At 39.5% G+C, this 15925-nt stretch overlaps 1 protein-coding gene across 1 annotated transcript in view; it reads right to left on the reverse strand.

Moving 5' to 3' along the window:
• The window catches only part of LOC122816204 (vomeronasal type-2 receptor 26-like), a 189823-nt gene extending 174972 nt beyond the window's left edge, over positions 1-14851 (reverse strand). The window contains exon 1 of the mRNA XM_044088952.1: positions 14657-14851. Within this exon, the coding sequence (XP_043944887.1) occupies positions 14657-14851 (195 nt within the window). The remainder of the gene's footprint in view (positions 1-14656) is intronic.
• Positions 14852-15925: the final 1074 nt, after the last annotated feature.

The following is a 15925-nucleotide window of genomic DNA, read 5'->3' on the forward strand; positions in this document are numbered from 1 at the left end:
AGACCTCGATGCTTTGCCAGAGATGGCCTGCATCTGTCATCCCTAGGTTTCTGGATACTGGCTATGGCTCTTGTCACCCCTGTAGTGCCTTTTTTAGGTGGTGTTCCAAAGACCAAATTACCATTGTGACAGCTATAAATAAATACAATCTGAGGGTCATGCTGCTCAATGCTAGAAGTCTAAATCTCAAGATGCACTCACTGAAAGCACTCCTCAAAATGGAGCACATCGACATTTGTGTTGTAACAGAGACCTGGTTTAAAGCAGCAGAAAGCACCCCTGCACTACCAGGCTATAATTCATTCCACACCTTTTGACCCCAGAACATGGACATAAGCTCCAAAGGTGGTGGTGTCTCCATATTCATAAAGGATATGCACAGCTTCAGACTAGTAGCCCAGCAGGACGCATTGGAGATACTTCAGGTACAACTAACAGTAGGTAAGACACCGATTCAGATTGTAGCCTGCTATAGGTCCCCAACCATGTCCCAAGACTCTGATTCCACATTCCTAAGCACCCTGGAAACTATTAGTGTCCAACCCAACACACTCATACTGGGTGACTTCAACTACCCCTCCATCAACTGGGATAACTACTCATGCACCAATACACTTGCCCAACTCTTCCTGGAATTCATTAATTCCAATGTACTGGGCCAGCTCATTCTTACCCCCACTAGAGGAAGCAACATCCTTGACCTGGTTATTACTAACATGGGCAATCATTGCTCAACACCAATAGTCAATTCCTCCCTGATTAGATCTGACCACAAACTAATTACCATGGAAATCCACATCTCACCCACACCACCAGCAAAGGTAACCACAATGAAAAACTTCTCCAAAGCTGACTTTGGGATCCTAAAACAGAGGTGGCTAACTTCACGGCACCCATGCAAATGGAAAATAGGTGCATGACCGCCGAATCATACACCAATGCACTGTACGAACACATACATAAATGCATGGAACTAGCCATACCCAACAGAACCAAGACGTTCTCCTCCAAAAAAAGGAAGCTAATCTGGTGGTCCCCTCCCATTAACAAACTCTACAACAGAAGGAAAAACTGTTGCAGAAAAAGGCGAAGTCCCAAGACTGGAAAAACTCCCTTATTAGCCTCAACAAAAAGTTGAGATCCCTCATCAAAACTTCTAAAGCTAGCTATGAAGGCAGAATTGTGGTAGACACTAAAAACAACCACAAAGCCTTCTACAGTTATATCAAGAATCTCCACGGCAATACCCAGATTTGCTCTGAGTTACTGCACAATGGTACCTCCTATACTGAGCCAACAGATATTGCCAACATACTGGCCAACAGATTCAGTGCCAACTTTACCCCTCCCCCCAAAGGACCAATCACAATACTGGAAGAGTGCCAGGCACCCTGCATTACTGCAGCATACCTCTCATCCTCTTAGAGCAAAAAATCTGGACAAAGCCTAAAATGATGGGGGGACAAATAGGGACAGATTTTAAATATTACTCTTACAAACTTAGGAAGTTGATATAATAATAAACCTATGAGCGTGACTTTTCTGAAGGATGTGGAGTCTTAAACTCAAATGTTTGTTTTTATTTAATGACTTCAATCCTAAGCTTTTTGGGAGAAAGGTACAGATTTTAGGAGGAACACACCAAATACATGAGGCAAAAATCTGGACATTCTGGGAAAATCTGTACAGTTGAGAGGTATGTGCAGCACAGGTTAAAGCTGCATTGTCCAAGGCCAAGAATATAGTTTCCATGGGACCCAACAATATCCCTGGCTGTGTTCTACATTAACTTCAAAGTGAACTGGCACCACACGTGTGTGCCCTGTTCAATTACAGCCTCACCTCAGGCTTTGTCCCTACCGAGTGTTGCACTGCTACAGTCATCCCTGTCCATAAAGGGGGAGTGACTACAGAACCTGGGAATTATTGCCCCATTAGCCTGATGAGTCTGATATGTAAGGCTATGGAGCACATCATCATAGACATAATTAACAAGGATATAGTGAATCTCCAAACTCTAGCTCCCATGCAATTTGGTTTTGTGAAAGGTAGATCATGCCTGCTAAACCTGGTTGACTTCTTTGAGTCAGTCACCAGAGCTGTAGTTGAGAGCAAGACAGTTCATACAGCCTACTTCGATCTGGCCAAGGCCTTTGATACCATTCCCTACTCAGGAATTATTGATAAACTCACCAAACTAGGCACCAACCCCTATATCACTAGGTGGGCCGCAAACTGGCTCACAGATAGAACCCACAGTGTGAAAGTAGTGGACTCCAAGTCAGACTGCCGACCAGTCACGAGTGGAGTCCCATAGGGATCGGTCCTGGGTCCGCTCCTGTTTGGCATCTACTTTTCAGAAGCCCAGGCCAACACAGAGGGACTCTGGCTGTCCAAGTTTGCAGATGACTGCAAGCTGGGTGCCATTATTAACTCCCCAAGTGATGTAGACATCCTAGAGAAAGACCTCACTGAGACCAATGACTAGTGTCGAAACCATTGATTAAGCTTAATGCCAAAAAATGCGTCATCATCCCCTCTGGGAAAAACTCAGTTCCCACTAATTACCACATCAATGGGAGCCCACTGAATACTGAAGGCGTTATAAGAGATCTGGGGACATAGGTTGACGGCAACCTCTCTTTCGACCACCACATTGCCACTGTGGTCAGAATGCCCTTCTATGTAGCACATCTCATTACCAAAGGTTTTACATCCAGGAAGAAAGAGGTCATCATCTCTCTCTACTCTTCTCCCATTAGGCCAATCATCGAGTATAATGGCCCATTTGGCATATTCCTCACTAGACACATGCAACATCTGGAAAGGCCACAAAAGTACCTCATGAAGAGGGTCCTAGGCCTTAAAAACATGTCCTACATGGACAGACTCAAAAAACTCCAACTATTCTTTGTCTCATATCATCTACTAAGAGGCGATCGTTGCTTGACTTAACAAAGCCATGTCTGACCCAGTTCTGTTAGAAATGCTACATCTAAAGAAATCTCAATTCCTCAGCACCACACTCTCCACAGACCTCAACCTCATTAACACAATCAGCAGAACATGCTGGAGGGACAGGTTCATAACCCAGAGACTGCCCATGCTCTGGAATAGACTTCCCACACATGTCAAGCAGAGCACCTCACTGTCCCTCTTCAAGAGAAATCTTGATGAGTGGATGGGAAATAGAATGTTCACCCTAGGGATCACTCCAGTGGCTCTACTTGATAGAGGTACTGTAGACTAACGTCGGGCAGCACAATGCCAGGGCACTTCTATGGGCTGTGCTTGTAAAGGCTCTAGGGCCATTAGCCTAGTACACACCTATGAACCTATAAAACACAACAATTTTACAGATAGCCAATTCTCTAAGTGCAGTAATGCCCTCCAGGATGTGTGTTATTGTGGAAATGTCTACCAGGGGTGTAGATAGTACACACCCTGTTAGGCATTGGGCATTATTGCTTGCTTATAATTGCAGCAGTCTCCTTAAAACAAGTTTCAGCAAGCCTTTTCCTGCTTGTAACTTTGTCTTCAGTCATAGAGATGTTGCTTCACTTCATCCATTCTCTTGAGTGTGCTGTTTATTTCTCCTTTAACAGATTACATTTTGTAAGTAATTTTGGATAACAAAATGTTTAATTGAGTTAGTGCTTATCTCGTTCTTTAGTATTGCAACCAATTCATTTTTCTTTTTTTTTCTGCAGCCAGTAATGTCCAAAGCACTAGTTGCAAAACATATCCTTCTTTTTCAACGATTTAGTTTTTGTACAGTCTACTGTTTCCATTTGAATTTTGATTAGATTAGTGATAGTTTGAGTCACCTGTTGAGAAGTAACAGCATGATATTGAGTCTTCCTTGAAATTTCTTTAATATTTTTAACTTTCAATGGGAAAAAGAGGTGAACCTCCAACTTTCCTAGAATATCCATGCAGAGTTTTTTAGCTGTTGCCACAGTCTTGGACTTATGCAAAGCAGTAAAACTAGTTGCTTTCATACAGATTCTTGTCCACATATGTCAAACATATAAAATATAAAATTTATTTGAATATCATCATTGGGAAAATACACTCTGTAAGAGGAAATAAACCAAATGTAAACTGAACAGAGGCCGGAATGCCATCAAGAATTGTTTATGCACAAGACACTATCTTCAAGATCATACAAGCAAATATATACTGTGGCTACTTCCTTTCCTGTTGTACATATTAATGTACTGACAGGGGTGTAGCCAGGATTTTCAAATTTGTACTCACAGCTCCCAGACCGCTGCCCCCTCAGAAAGCCACACCCACATTAACACTGCTGACCAAGCCACGCCCCTTCATATTGCTGATCTCTGAACAGAGCACTTGCAAGTGTATGCCAGGGTAGTAATTACTTACATGCTGCATGAACATTTCATTCCAAAGATACATCTTCCATAAGTCAAAAAACAAAATACCTTTCCAGTTACAGTAGGACAGATCAGTTTGCCCTCTCCAAGATTACCCTTCTTCTCCTTGCAGCTCCTAACTCCTGTAGTGGCTCATTAGGGCTCCAGCAGTGCTGCCAACTAAAGGAGTGGCCGGTTCTGGGCAGCACATGCTCCGCAGAATTGTAGTCTGAGGTACAACATATAGAGCTCTCCTGAGGAAACACCCAAGCTATGAGCCGCAGCTACCTCCCTTCCACCCGCATGGGTTACCTGGCAATTGCAGCTCACTCCTATGGCCTACACTCACACCCTTCCACCCGCATGGGTTACCTGGCAATGGCTGATCACTCCTACGGCCTACCCTCACACTAAGCCTTTTGGAATGGTAAATCTTACATTCCCAACAACAAATACATTTTAGCTGGACTCAGTTTATTTATTTTTAAGCTCCAATTACACTAATAGTTCAGGAAAATACTGCCACTGACAATAAATAAAGATGTATACCCATGGGAGTCAATCAAGCAAAAACTAAAGCTGTTGAAATTTACATCCTTACTATCCTGCTTACATTCTGTGAATCTCAAGCCTTTGCTGAAAAGAAATTGGTCAAAGCAAGAAAATTGCCCTAGGTCCCAGAACCAGTGGGACTGTTACATGCCCTAAGGAACTTGTCTGGAGTTTTTTCTAGTCTTATGATCCAGTGGTAGTCTGAACATCATTACTAGAAAGAAAAGAAATTCAAGGAAGAAATAAGTTTTGCTCAAAGTTTAATGTTCAAAGCTGACATGAAACCATCCGATATCCTGAGAAGGCAACAGCTTGAAAACACAAAAAACATATCTACAAATGCAGACTGCCTCCCTACCCTCCCACAAAATGAAAACAATCACTTTATGTATAGCCCTATGCTGTTACATGCTGAAAAAACAAATGAAAACACTCAAGTTTGATTGAAAATGTCAAAGAAAATTACCACACCATTCTCATCCCCCTTGTAAGCTAGTGTAAGTGATCTCGTGTGCACATACTATATCTGAGTGGTGCTGGTTTCTGATTATGTTGGGTACTGGGCATTAGTTGGGGATGGGGTCCCTCTACTAAGCCTGTTTCAAGCTTCCACTGTAGAGAATAAGTTACTGCCAAGCTCTATGCATATTTAAATAGTTCCATAGACACGTCTTCCCCCATCAGAAATAAATGCAACACCAAATTCAAAAATAAAGCCCTGTGGGCAGCATAATCAAGAAAAAATACTCACTGCATGTAAAAATAAATGTAACTTAGAAAGCTAAAAACACTCTCACTAAACTAAACAAGGAACTCGGGACTGTGATCAAATCAACCAAAGCCTGATATGAGGTAAAAATATAAACCCAGGTGAAAGATAAACCACAAAGTATTTTTTTTTTAACTATGCTAGAAATCTCAAACAATGACTGGCACTACAGTGAGCTGATAAGAAATTATACCACATACTTGGACCAGAGGATATATGGCCAATCCACTGGCAAACTAATTGAGACTGAACTTCATCCACCAATCTTCCAGTATTCGCACATCAAATACCTGCATCTATAACCCCCTCAAATATCTCAACAATTTCTGAAGTTAGTACCCAAAGCCAAGAACATAATGTCTATTGCGACTGGATAACATAGTAGACTGCCTACTTGTTAGTCTGAAAACTGATATGTCGAACCTTCTACAAAGGCTATTCAATGCCAATCTCAAAACAGGTTTTATGCTGGATGAATGAAAGACTGCAACAGACATTCCCTTGCATGAAGGTGAGACTTCAAAGGGCCCAACATACTCACTATTGTAGGGAAATCCTTTTTCATTGTACAGCTTATATCTAAAGATATATCATCCAGATCCGGGCATATAATTACTCCCCACTACTTGGCACTCATTAGGCCAATCATTTAGTGATTATAATGCCCCTTTTGGTATGTACCTTTCCAAACACTTGTCACAAGTGAATGCCATCTAACCCTCAAACATTTAGAAATTATTCCAAAGCAAACCTTGTACTAATGACTTTATACCATGCTAAAATTTCCATCCCCCAAAAAGATGTGAACTCTGCTACTGTTATGCAAATTGTTTACAGAAACCCTATACCATCATGTAGGCAGCTGCAGTGAGGTAGCTGTACCCACAAGGAACAAGCAGAGAACCAACTCAAATAACAAGCCACCCTGGTGGAATCCCAATATCAACAAGTCATATAACAAAAGGATGAAAAACATGACCAAAACTAGGAAGTGCAATACCCAGAAAGGTATGAAACCCCTCAAACTAAATAAGCAACTCAGAAATCTTATCAAGCCCATCAAAGCCAAATTTGAGGCAGAAATATCCTCAAAGAAAAAGGATAACCATAACCACAAGGCCTTCATCAGCTTTGTTCACAACCTCAAAGGTAACACGACAGTGTGCTGAACAAATTGTAAATGGGACCACTTAAAAAGAATCAGAGGATATAGCAAACCTATTGGCTGATAAATGTAATTCCAGTTTCACTCCCTTTTTCCCCTCAATACCTCTCAGGAGATGCCTCCTACCATAACTCTTCTGACTATCACTAGCAAATAGGTCTTCAATGCACTGTCCAAGGCAAAGAATACCATCTCAATGGGCCCTGATAATATCCTGGGATACCTCTTGGATAGCATGAAACATGAGCTATCAAGCACTCTAAAATCACCGTCCAACATTAGCCTGCTAATTGGTTTCATCCTTAGTGAATGGAGGACTGCAGCAGTTAATCCTTAGCACAATGTTTGGCCTTCTACTGACCTGGATAACCACAGACCATAAGTCTGACTGGTCTTGTATGTAAAGCCATGGAAAGAATTATCATAGATATTTTAAATAAAGATATAGGGAACATGTTTTCTTATTTACTTCTACAATGATTACAGATATTGAAATAAAATAGCACTAACACTGATAGCCATTTGCTAAACAATACAGTCTCACAATGAAGACAGACTTAGCATGAGCAATAAACTTCTCTGCCCTTGAAACTCACATTCACTGAAATGGCATGAAATCCACTTTAAAAGAAAATGCATCTGACAGTGGAGGATCACGTTTAGCTTTGAACTGTTTTTAAACCATGGGTTCCTTGCACACATTTATAGGGCCATGCGCACATGTATGTGTTCTTTGATTCACCCTCATTATGAATTATATTCCTTGTATAATACATCACAATTTGTTAGAATGGTGTTTTAAATTTGTACTTATGAACATTCTTCTAGAAAGCAATGAAACAATAATGATAAAACTACCCATTTCTGAAAATTACGACCATAAAATGCCACTAAAATTTCCATCATTACAATCCATCAATATTATTCAAAAAGCATAATCTTTGCAGAAGTAAAAGTTGTCTAGATAATTCTACATTAAGGAGATCTATAACTAATGAAGTGGTTGCTACTGGCAAACAACTTAGCATTTCAGGTGTTTCATGTACAAATTCAGTGCCTGCTGCCTTTGAAGAATTAATTGCCTATGTTACATTAAAAAATGGTAAATTGGTAATATTGCAATAGGGAATGACTGACAAACCAACAAGAAGTTCATAGTTACTAGGCATCTTATACAAAGGAGGACACACTCAGGAGTGTAGAACCCCTATACCCCCTTAAAATGCACCAAATAATCCGCAATCAAAATGGCACTGCAATACCAGCACTCCATCCAAATAGTGTGGGAGTAGAATCCACAGCCTTCTGCACCAAAGGCAATTATGCTATTAACAGTGCTTTCAAATTTTACAACACAAATAGTGACGGCCATTTGATAAAACAGTTAGTGGCACACTGAAAACAGACTTAGCATGAGCAACAGTAAATTTATCTTCCCTTGAAACTCACAATTCCATGAAAATTAAATGAAGCTCAGTCCCTTGAAAATGCACTGAAACTCATAATACCCTGAAAATGTATTGAAACCCAAACTCACAATTCTGTCGGCAGTCTGGTAGTCAGGCTCTTGTCTTCGTTGGAGCTCACAGTTCCTTCAGCAGTCTGGTAGTTGGTAGGGAGAATTCAGGCTCTGTCTCCTGTAACCAAGTTACAGGGTCAAGCCTGATCAAGTTAAGTGACTAACCTGCCCTCCCCCTTAACTAGAGCATTACACACCATACCTTCATACCTCTCAACCTGTTAGCATAAGAAATCTGGACAAAGCCTAAAACAGGGACAGATTTTAAAAATTGCTCTTACAGACTTAGAAGATTACTAGAACAACATTTGTCTTAGCATGCATTTTCTAAAGGAAATGAAGCCCAGCTCAGCTGTAAGACATTTATTTATTTCAATTTTCAGTGATTTGCCAGAAAACCACAAATATTGAGGAACAGGCCAAAAATATGAGGCAAAAATCAGGGAATTCTGTAAAAATCTGGACAGATGAGAGGTGCGCATATCTCTCACTTTCATAGTGCAAGAAATCTGGACAAAGCCTGAAATAATGGAGATACAATGGCCCAAAATATGGATCATGCCTCTCAACCTCTTCAAGCAAGAAATCTGGACAAAGCCAGTAGTTATGGGAGAGACAAAGGCCCAAAAATAGGAAAACTTTTTAAAGATTGCCCTTACAGGCTTAGAAAGTTGATATAATTCCAGGTTTTACATTAGCATGAATTTTCTGAAGCATGTGGAGTTTGAAATTCAAATGCCTGCCATTATTTTCACACTTCAGTCCTCAATGGTTAGCCAGTAAATTTGCAAGAAAATCACCAATCGTAGGAGAAATGGAACACAAATATGAGGCAAAAATCTGGACATTCTGTGAAAATCTGGACAGTTGAGAGGTATGATAGGGATAGATTTTAAATATTGCTCTTTTTAACTAAGAAAGTTGCTAGAATAACAGGATATGTGCTGGAATGTACTTTCTGAAGAATATACTAACTCCAGTCCTCTGTGATTTGCCAGAAACCCACAAATTTTATGAGAAACAGTCCAAAACTATGAGGCTCAATCTGGACAGTTAAGAGGTATGTTGAACACACACACACATACACACACACACACACACACACACACACACACACACACACACACACACACACACACACACACACACACACAGGAAATGGGCAACAGTAATAAACACAATAAATATCTTACTACTTTGAAAAAATCATTGATTTTTTTTCAGTTGGATGCCTTTTTGTTGTTGGTGTATCTTTGATTATGACAGTAGACACCATCTCCCTGTTCCTCTTGTGGTACCACCATATTGTGCAGGGATATATGGAATGTGTCAGGTTATTCTAGTTCAGATTTCTAGAAATACCACACACCTCTTTTGCTATGTCACAATTACCTAAGTATCCTGTAGGTTATTCTGCAGATGTGCTTTTCTCACCTCCCATCCCAGTATGCAGACAGAGGAGGAAAGAAAGCCAGGACAGCATACCGAGATAACTTTTTTACAGAAAGAACATGCCAAATCATTTTGAGGCCACAGATACTTAGTGTTGTATAATATTTACAAATTACTTATTTTAATAGCTATAAAAAGCATTAATTCACAAAGCAGAGGCAGAGTAACTGCTTTTGCTGCATATGGGAACAGCCAGCGCATGTAATATGTATCTTGCACTTATCTGCACTATATTTTTATCAGTGTTTAGCAAAAATGTGTTAGAGGAATGGACTTAACCACATTCATGCAACTGACAGTGAGACATGAGCTTACCAATTTCAGCTTATGCTTTCAAACACACACATATGCACTTTATCTCTCATTCACACAAAACGGCTAGTTCAAATTACACACACACACACACACACATTTTCTCACTCTTACAGAAACAAATAGAACCTCCAGAATAAATAATATAATTGTACACACATACACCTACTCTCTCACACAGTAACTAACACACACATGCACTTTATCTCTCATTTAAACAGAACGGCTAGTTCAGCTTACACGCATACATATATACACACACACACACACACACACACACACACACACACACACACACACACACACACACACACACACACACACACTTTCTCACTCATACAGAAATGAATGGAACCTCTAGAAATTAATAAATAACATAAGCGTACACACACACTTTCCCGATCTGTTTCACACATACTTTCCTTACCTGATTGCTCCATACTTTCCTGATCCGTTCCCTGCTCACACTCCTATCTGTTAACGAACGATCGCTCCATTCAAGCTAATTTCCCGCTCGCAGCCAGCCGGACATGACGTCAGCTCCCGTTCGCCTTCACCACAACACCCAGCAAGCATCCTTAAAGAGCCAATGTTTTTTTTAGTTGAAAAGCTACCACACCCAAAAAGCATCCTTAAAGAGCCAACGCTTTTTTTTTTTTTTTTAGTTAAAAAGCTACCCCCTTTCTAAATAAGTTGTACTGAAATCAGTACAGTGCATATGCCTCCCGACGTCCCTGTGTACTGAAACAATTGCCATATGTTAACATGGTGCTGCTTAAAGAAGATAAGGAACTTATATGTTTATAGGTTCCTAAGTGCTTACTGGGCCTATTGATCTGTGAGGACCTAAAGAAGCCTAGCCTTACATTCCCATGGTTTTTAACCCTTAAATTTTTTATACAAATAACCCAGATATGGACCAAACAAGGATATATTGGGACATTAACATATTTCCCTTATCCGTGAAGCACAGGGGTGCTAAACCAGTTGTGAATTGTTAGTGATCCATATCCTCATCCAAATTATATTTTGAATCGAGTAAGGAAGCATTGTGTTTTAGGTGGAGTGGAAGGCAATTCCATCAAGGCAATATTTTCTGTGATACAAATCTATCCCGCCAACATATTTATTTGTTTTGCAAACGAGATTGAGATTCCTTGAGTGGGTGTTTATAATACCATTGGGCTTGAGAATGTGCGATAGGTCTGACAGAACAGGGTCTGTTGAAGCTATATACACTAGGCATAGGTCACCTCACAGCAGCCTGCATCATACAGAGGGGAGGGACAAGGCTTTAAGAAGGTCTGTATAGTTTTTATGATTTAGGTGGTCCTTAATTTTTTTTTTTTTTTTTTTTTTTTTTTTTTTAGTGAGAAAGCATTGCAGTCATTCCAACTGTGGCAAGTGTTTGGACAGGTACATACTGAAAGGGGTATTCTGCTCAATGATCAGCCTAAGCAATGTGGAACAATTACATTCCTGAATCTGGATGCACTACCTTTACATATAAGCCGTGCAATGAAAAAGGACTTATTTACAGTAGTAGGTAGGTGGTGACCAAAGGACAGTTCATTATGAACATAGGTTCCCAGGTCCATACCTCTCAACCTGAAATCATCAAAAATCTGGACAAAGGCCCATGAAAAGTAGGTACAACTGGCCAAAAATATGTATTCTGATTAACATAAATGTGCATAGATAATTAAGTAACCCCACCCACTCCAATGGAATTGTGGGATACCAACATTTAAATGCAGATTGAAGACCAGATAAAATATTAAACACAAAATATAACCAGAACAATGCAACATTTCCAAAGAAACATTGCGGTCAAGCTGTGGGCACATAGAATTAATATGGTAACACAACCTAAGAATTTGTGTATTTAAAAGAAAGAGGACAGTTTTTTTTTTCTGTAAACATTCCTAATTATTAATTTGCAACTATTCCTCATTTATGCATTAGCATTCTAAACTTGCCAGAGTTCAAAAATACCTATCATTCCAGATACGCATTTCACTAGTTCTGTGCATTTCAGATTTAATGACATTGTAAATTAAACTCATACTAGCATGGCAATTCAGCAGTTAACAGTACAATTAACGAATGTAGTGGCATTCCAGACTAAACCTTTATAGGTTAATGCAGCACTCCTATGCTCTTTTATTTAGAACAAAGACCATAAAATCACTTGTTAATAAACACAACTATGTAAATATTCTACAAACCATTTGATTTAACTGAAGGGCCACATATTAGCATCTTAGTGAAACAAATAAAAACTTTAAATTAATGCTACTACTCCATTGATGGTTCCGAACAAGTTCTTGCCCATACCTTTCCCAGTTATCTCCTTTCTAGGCTCATTGTGTTCCTGTCTGCTCCTCATGAGTACTCTTCCACTCTCACATTTACTGCCAGCACATCAGTATTTGCTCTTCCTTTCTCTCTAATATTATTGCCTGTACTTTGTTCACATTTGAATCTTCTACTTACAATGGCACCTTCATACTTATGTGTTTACTTATTGGGTTTGTTTGCTTATTTATTTATTTGTTTGTTTTGTTATGTTGGTTTATTTTTCATTTCTTAATTGGAATAATGATTTGATCACCTTAGGCTCTTTTCAGCCACTAGGGAAATGTGAATGCAGTATATGTGAGCATTTTACACAAGTCACTCAATCTGGATGTTTTGGGGAAGAACCAGGGGTACCTTGATAAAGCCCACAAAGACACTGGGAGATCTTGCAGACTACATACCGGCAGTGACTGAATCCAAGATCATGGAAGTATGAGGCAGAGCCCCTGATCACTGAGCCAGCATGCCATCCATCTTGTTTTGCTTATTAACTAGCTACTAACTAACTAACTAACTAACTAACTAACTAACTAACTAACTAACTAACTAACTAACTAACTAACTAACTAACTAACTAACTAACTAACTAATTCAGTGGGTGATCTGGATGAAAACACCTTTTTATTCACAGCTTGGTTAAATTTAGTTCAAAAACAGAGAAGTTATGCAACATCAACCTGAGGAATTTATGGTGCAAAATATCCAGGCAAGAGAAATAAACACATATGGTACAAAAATTGGACAACATAGTAAACATATGAAACAAAAGAAGCAAATAATTTTAGCTCCAATCCATCCTAGTAAGTCAGCCCTTTACATGTAATTATTTTAGCAGTCAGTGAAACTTTTACCTGGAGGAGCTAGTCGATATAAATTTTCTCATTTTCTGGAGACAGGGTCAGGGTGAGTGTCACTGCACTGCAAAGAAACAAAAGGTTATGTCACTGGCCTGGGTGGACCCCTCCGAGTTTACAATTATGCACTCTGCTCTGCAGCTCGACTGCAGCTGCTGTTGCACTTAACTCTTAACTAAGTAAAAAGTATTACTAGTAATAGTAGTACAGAGTGGATGGACTGTGTACAGACTATGGCTATGTACGGACCTTAATTAAAAGTAAAAAAAAAAATCTCGAAAAACTCGAGAGAGTTGACCTGAGGTCCTGTCCCCACTATGTTCACTGGTCCGCAACTTAACAAGTATGTGTGGTCAAGCAAGCATCCAGATCATCCAGGCAATTACCTTAACAAGTTGACGTCTGATGAATAACCGAACGTTGAAGAAGAAAAAAGTAAATAGAGTACTGTAAACACACCCCTCACATTCTAGCCAAATTCCAACATGCTGGCAGTCTGGCATGAAGTTGATGTCATTAAGCACTCCCTGCATGTGATGACATCAGCAACAACTTAATAAAAAAAAAAAAAAACAACTGGGAGATTTGAAAATTGAAGGGGCCACTTGGGAATTCATGATACCTCATTATTTTGCCCTCAAAACTGGTAAATCCCAAGGAATTTGGTACCATTGAGAAGTATGCCCAGGTCTCTAAGTATGAGTTTAGTTTTCAGGGTTATATTGTCAATGTGATAGCTACAAAGGGAGTAATGCCTGACAAAGGATACAGTTATCCACTTCTTGCCATTTAGTTTTAGTCCATGGTTTTGGCACCAGCTATTTTTTGGGACAGGCCCTCTTGGTGACTCATGGTGTCCTCTGGGGAGTGCATGATGGCACAGCTCTGCAATCATCTTAAATGGTTGCCAACCTGTGAAAGTCTAAATAAAATAAGTAGCCGGCACTGTGCTGTCCCTCTCTTCCTCCATCCTTCTCTGTCTCTCCTGTTTCCTTTCACTTCCTGATTTGGATTGTTAACTGCAATTTATATTTCTCATCCAGTACATTTCCAGATAAATTAAGTATATTCTTTGCTGTTCCCAACTCCAGTAACATCTCAGTGAGGCAGATATTCAAATGTCAAACTGTCTTGGGGTGATCAGTGTTATAACACTCCAAGTCTATACCTCACAGTGTAAAGCTGTGTCATTGTAAGTTAAATTACTATATCTTATATAACATACCAAAAGCAAATAAACAAGTGCCTGGTATTTTTTAAAGCAGACTTTATGCAACCATAAAAGTTTCCTACCTGTCCATCATGGGTTTTCCATATGATATTTGTCTTGTTAATCACAAATTCCTGACCTGGCAAGGCAGCAAAATCATATTGGCCCACCTTCACTTGCTGGAAGTAGCTCTCATCAGTTGCCTGCCAGTTTAAGATATCATACACAGCTGGAGGATTGCCATTGGCATCAAAAAAGAATTCTTTCTCTTTGTTCATTTGGAATCTTGTTTTTTTCAGGAAATGAAACAGCTGAAATAAAATGGAAGAGATCATTCAGTAATAGCAGTGGCTGCTTGGTGATGACATACATTCATTACCTGACAGTAATTTCAGCTATGTTTTGGTACTCTTATGGAGAAGTTCCTATGATGCACCTTTAAGTACGGTTGCTTTTGATAATAATGGATATCTCACTCAAAATTGTATGTTATTGCCAGCCAATATTCCATTCCAGGATTAAATGTTGATGCCTGTGGTGCAAACAAGCATCATCACCATTGGAGGAAGCATGGTCATCCAGGGTCATCTGGGTCGAAGTACTATCTTAATTTCCTTCTGCTCATTCAAAGTGAACAGATTATCTTATATGACACCATTTTGTTAGCCTGAAGATGTACTGTTGTCATATTGGAGGCCAGATGTAAACCTTTATAACAAGAATAATGGAAATGTATGTATCTGCTGCTAGCCACAATCACATATATTCATATATTTGCCAAGAAAAATACAATAAACAAGAACAAGAAATACTGGAGAAGAAATAATTCCCTCTGTCAATAACTGCTTAGGTCAGTATATATGCAGAAAGTTATGCACATTTCTGTTAATTAATGAGCGATGCTACCATGTTATTTAAATATAGTGCTTATCATTTGGCTGGACTCTGTCTTAGATCTTTGTGAGCACTGCTAGGTAACACTCTAAAAGTTTTCCCTGACTTATTAAATAGCCCATGAGTTCTACAAAAGGTGTACTTATGAGATTATGAAGATGGAATTAGAGAGTGTTAGACAAATGTTAGTACACTTGTTTCAGGTTGATTAAATAAACATTGACAGTGCTGTCTTTGCAAATGTGACTTCTGGGCTGTGCTGTCAGTGACCGCTACCCATAGCACTAGCACTGATATTGTAAAGTCAGTCATTTGAGTTACAAATGCTCTTAGTGTGCTCTGATTTTGTGCTGAAGACGTCTGGTAATTGTGTGGTTAAATACAAGGCATATTCTTTTACAGTCTGCTCATGTCACAATGTGTGGTTTGCAAGGTGTCCGAGAGTTCCATGTCTGCTT

This window comes from Protopterus annectens, chromosome 12.part0 (assembly GCF_019279795.1).
Source record: "Protopterus annectens isolate FY-2018-M chromosome 12.part0, PAN1.0, whole genome shotgun sequence".
NCBI classification, from domain to species: Eukaryota; Metazoa; Chordata; order Ceratodontiformes; family Protopteridae; genus Protopterus; species Protopterus annectens.